Genomic DNA, 4,113 nt, shown 5'->3' with positions numbered 1-4,113 from the left:
GTTACCATTCATCACTTCTTGCACTTGTTTTCTCCTAGTTTTCACAGAGGTACTATGGTGCATCCGAGGTACCGTGGGACCAAAGGGCTGGTGGTCAGAACTAACGACCGGGCGAGCCGTAAATTTTGGCATAAGTATTTCTTTATCAGTACTGAACACATTGTGTTGGATCCCGCTAGATTCCCAGAGTGGTGGAATGAGAATCGTAGGTGTCGTAACTTGTTTACTCTTTTTTTGTCCAACTTAGTATTTATTTGCAACTTTCTTTTGCAGCTATGGGGCGTCCACCCTATCCCATCGCCGGTATAAGGAACTGGGTAGCCCGTTTCCTGCTTCATGCAGTGAAAACTTGAGACTGGCCCGCTTTTGTGAAACGTTTTGGGCCGAAGGTCTCATCCGGTAAGTGTCTTCCTCTGTATCGCTCTTTGGATGTTTGCCATTGTCTACTGATACGACTCTTTGTGATGATAGGTCGGGGAGCTTCTAGGCGGAGGGCCCAGTCCCTGCATTTCGCCGGGCCGTCGCCTCCACGGGAATGCAATTTACTTTGGATGAGTCCGGCCGAGAGGGTTATGCTCAGTCGGCAGGTGAGAGACTCCGCTCGGGATATGGTTGTGAGGGAAGAGATCTCCTCTTTACCGGTCCATCACCTCATGGATGAGTCCTCTAATGTGGACGAATCTTCGTTGAGAAAAAAGAGGAGGGTAGAGTTTGGGAAAGGCGTGGCCGTTGATATTGGTAAGAATGGGACGGGTGTGTCGGAGACGGCACCGGTGCCCACGTTTATGGCCGACACCATCTTGGCATGGAGGTCTCCCCAAACATAAGGGGTTTACCAAGGAGGAGGGTTTGTGCGCTCCGCTGAGGGTGGAGTATCATCTACTGTCGGAGAGGGCTTACGCACTGATGGTGACGGCTCGGGTTCGGACGTCGACTCAGGGGATGTTTGCAAGTTTTTGGAGCGTCACACTCACGTAGAGGTTAGAATGGAGGGTTCTGATCGACACATAGTCGTCCCTGGGGACTACGACTTGCTATCGAACTGTGATCAGGTGGCATCCATTTTCGCTCCTTTATGTGTTGCTCCTGAGAGCGAGGCACTTAGAGCGATGAGTGATGCAGAGTTGTCACAAAGCGTTTCCGGCATGGCTCTTCGGGTAAGTGCCTCTCTTTTCTTTTCGTCGTTGGATTTGTTTTACTGTTCTTGGCCCATCTCTTTGTTTTAACTTGGTTTTTCCTATTAGACACTTATTATGGAGATAGAGCGTGAGCGTTGGGAAAGGAGGAGGACGACCATCTATGGGAAGATGTCCTCTAAGTATCAAGAATACCACACCAAGCATCGTGCGATGGCCGACATTTTCAATCAGGATCGCGACTTTCAACTGTTCTGCGATGGGCTTAAGTAGAGGGAGGATCAGTTGGCACGTAAAGTCGAGGAATTGAAAGAGCGAGATGAGGACCTCATGAAGGTCGTTGCCCGTTGTAGTGAGCTTGAGGCGGCCCTTAAGGCCAGGGAAGATGAGCTTGAGCTAAATAAGGGAGTGATGGCTGAAAATGCCGACCTCCAAGCTAAGGTGGCCAATTTAACCGCCAAACTGAACATGAAGGCAGCGGAGATCGTTGACCTTAAGAGTGAATTGAGCGCAACTGCTGATAGATTGGCCCATGCCGAAAGGGACAAGGCAACTGCCGTCTCTGAGGCAGCGGCTTTAGAAGACGCCCTCCGTGTTTGTAGATTGGAGCGGGCCAAGGAGTCGGAGGTGTCTGCACTTAAGGTAGCAGGACTTGAGGGGCATATTCAAGGTTTGGAAGCGGAATTGTCTGCATTAAATGAGCAGGTGGCTTCTTTGAAGACGGAGGACATGCGACGTCAGTTGCAACCCTCTACATCCCATGCTTCGGGCTGATCCTGCTGTTCCTCGTCATTTGTATGAGCTGTGGGTTCACGCTGAAGCCCGCCTCGATGTGTCTCTTTATACTGACGGGAGGGCGTTCGAGATGGAGCTTCAGGATATGTGTGCCAAGGCCTGTGCAGCTCGTGAGGCATGCGGGTATGACCCCATCATGCCTGGAGAGGATGATATTAGTTCTGGTGATGTGGACAAACTTGCCTTCGATTCTTGGTATGAGGAGGTGTATGCCACAGGGAATGATGTGGCATAGTTTTCGGTTGTATTTACTTTTGCTTCGCCATTTTTGCCAGGGCATCTATGAGCCCTTTGTAAAAACAAATATTTGTAATATTTTTGCTGTAATGAAAATTATTTTGGTCGTGTACCTCTGAGTTGTTGTTCCCTTTTTCTGGTTTGTTTGACGATGACTTTTGCCGCAGTCATGCTACTCCGAATCTTTGTTGAAATGTTAAACCCGTTATGTTGTGAGTTTAGTTGGACTCTTTTCGTTAGCAACGGTCGTGGCCATAGGGATATTACCATTGAGTTGGTGCTGAAATAGTATCTCGGCATGGTTCGAATGAAGTCGAACTCTTTTATTCAACGATGGCCTTAGCCATTGGGATGTTACTTTCGAGCTGGTGTCGAAGTAGTATCCCGTCGTGGTTCGAATGAAGTCGAACTCTTTTCTTCGACGATGGTCTTATCCATTGGGATGTTACTTTCGAGCTGGTGCCAAAGTAGTATCCCGTTGTGGTTCGAATGAAGTCGAACTCTTTTCTTTGACGATGGCCTTAGCCATTAGGATGTTACTTTCGGGCTGGTGCCGAAGTAGTATCTCGTCGTGGTTCGAATGAAGTCGAACTCTTTTCTTCGACGATGGCCTTAGCCATTGGGATCTTACTTTCAAGCTAGCGCCGAAGTAGTATCCCGTCGTGGTTCGAATAAAGTCGAACTCTTTTCTTCGACGATGGCCTTAGCCATTGGGATGTTACTTTCGAGCTGGTGCCGAAGTAGTATCCCGTCGTGAGGGTGGCGTTCTATTTTATTTGATGGAGTATCGTATATGCCGGTTTTATTCATACATTGGAGGCGCGTGTTGATTTCGTGTACATAATGGAGTGATTTTTTTCATATGTCGGAGATACATGTCGACTTCGCTCGTACAATGGCTGTACATGTCGATTTCGTTCATGTAATGGAGATTCTTTTTATCTAGTCCCTTCATTGCTCGGCCTGAGGATGTAATCAGTAGTCGGGGCAATGAACAATACTTCGAACCTCAAGACGTCCCCCTTATCATCTCATTAAAACCTCCCCGAGAAAACATGATTGGGATAAAACTCAAGCGAGGGAAAAAGAGTACGACTTAGGCGGCGTCTCTTTTCAGAAGTGGAAGTACTTGAGGCGGGCGACATTCCAGTTATTTTGCAGTAGCTTTCTTTCCATTGTTTCTAATTGGAACGCTCTTTTGCTTGCTGTTGCTGTGATTTTATATGGCCCGTCCCAGTTTGTTCCCAATTTCCCTTCATTCGGGTCTTTCGCCACTTGTGTTTTGGCTTTTAGCACGTAGTCCCCGACTCTAAGTGGTCGTACTTTGGCCTTCTTATTATAGTACTTTTCTCCTTGTTGTTTTTGGGCCACTATCCTTATGTGTGCCATATCCTTTTGTTCTTCGACCTCATTCAGGTCTTGTAATCTGCTTTCGTCGTTGCTTGGTCCACTCTCATTAGAGTATCTCAGCCTAGGTTCCCCTACCTCAACAGGTATGACTACGTCAGTGTCGTAGACCAGTGAACACGGCGTCTCACCCGTGCTGGTTTTCGGCGTTGTGCGGTAGGCCCATAACACCTTTGGTAGCAGTTCCGGCCATAGCCCTTTGGCGTCCTCGAGCTTTTTCTTTAATATGTTCAATATTGTTTTATTGGAGCATTCCGCTTGACCGTTGTCGGCGGGGTGATATGGCGTGGAGAGTATCCGCTTGATGTGCCATTTTTTGAAGAACTTAGTCATCTTTTTCCCGATGAACTGGGGTACATTGTCGTAACTGATTTCTTTGGGGATGTCGAAGAGGCATATGATGTTTTTCCAGATGAACGCGATAACTTCTTGCTCGCGTATTTGAGCGAACGCACCTGCTTCCACCCATTTGGAAAAGTAGTCAGTTAAAACCAAAAGGAAATGTATCTTACCTCACCCTGCTGGGATGGGTACGACA

At 47.8% G+C, this 4,113-nt stretch overlaps 1 protein-coding gene across 1 annotated transcript; it reads right to left on the bottom strand.

The window, feature by feature from the left end:
• Positions 1-3,281: 3,281 nt before the first annotated feature.
• LOC138881616 (uncharacterized) lies at positions 3,282-3,908 on the bottom strand. Its single transcript, XM_070161855.1, has one exon. The coding sequence runs from the start codon at positions 3,906-3,908 to the stop codon at positions 3,282-3,284; it is 627 nt and encodes a 208-aa protein (XP_070017956.1).
• Positions 3,909-4,113: the final 205 nt, after the last annotated feature.

The sequence above is a fragment of the Nicotiana sylvestris genome, chromosome 11, assembly GCF_000393655.2.
Source record: "Nicotiana sylvestris chromosome 11, ASM39365v2, whole genome shotgun sequence".
NCBI classification, from domain to species: Eukaryota; Viridiplantae; Streptophyta; class Magnoliopsida; order Solanales; family Solanaceae; genus Nicotiana; species Nicotiana sylvestris.
Note: the sequence above shows the minus strand (reverse complement) of the source record. Positions and strands in the feature narration are given on the sequence as shown.

Excerpts from the sequence above, each read along its gene's own strand:
- LOC138881616 (XM_070161855.1), bottom strand. The coding sequence starts at position 3,908 with ATGACTAAGTTCTTCAAAAAATGGCACATCAAGCGGATACTCTCCACG.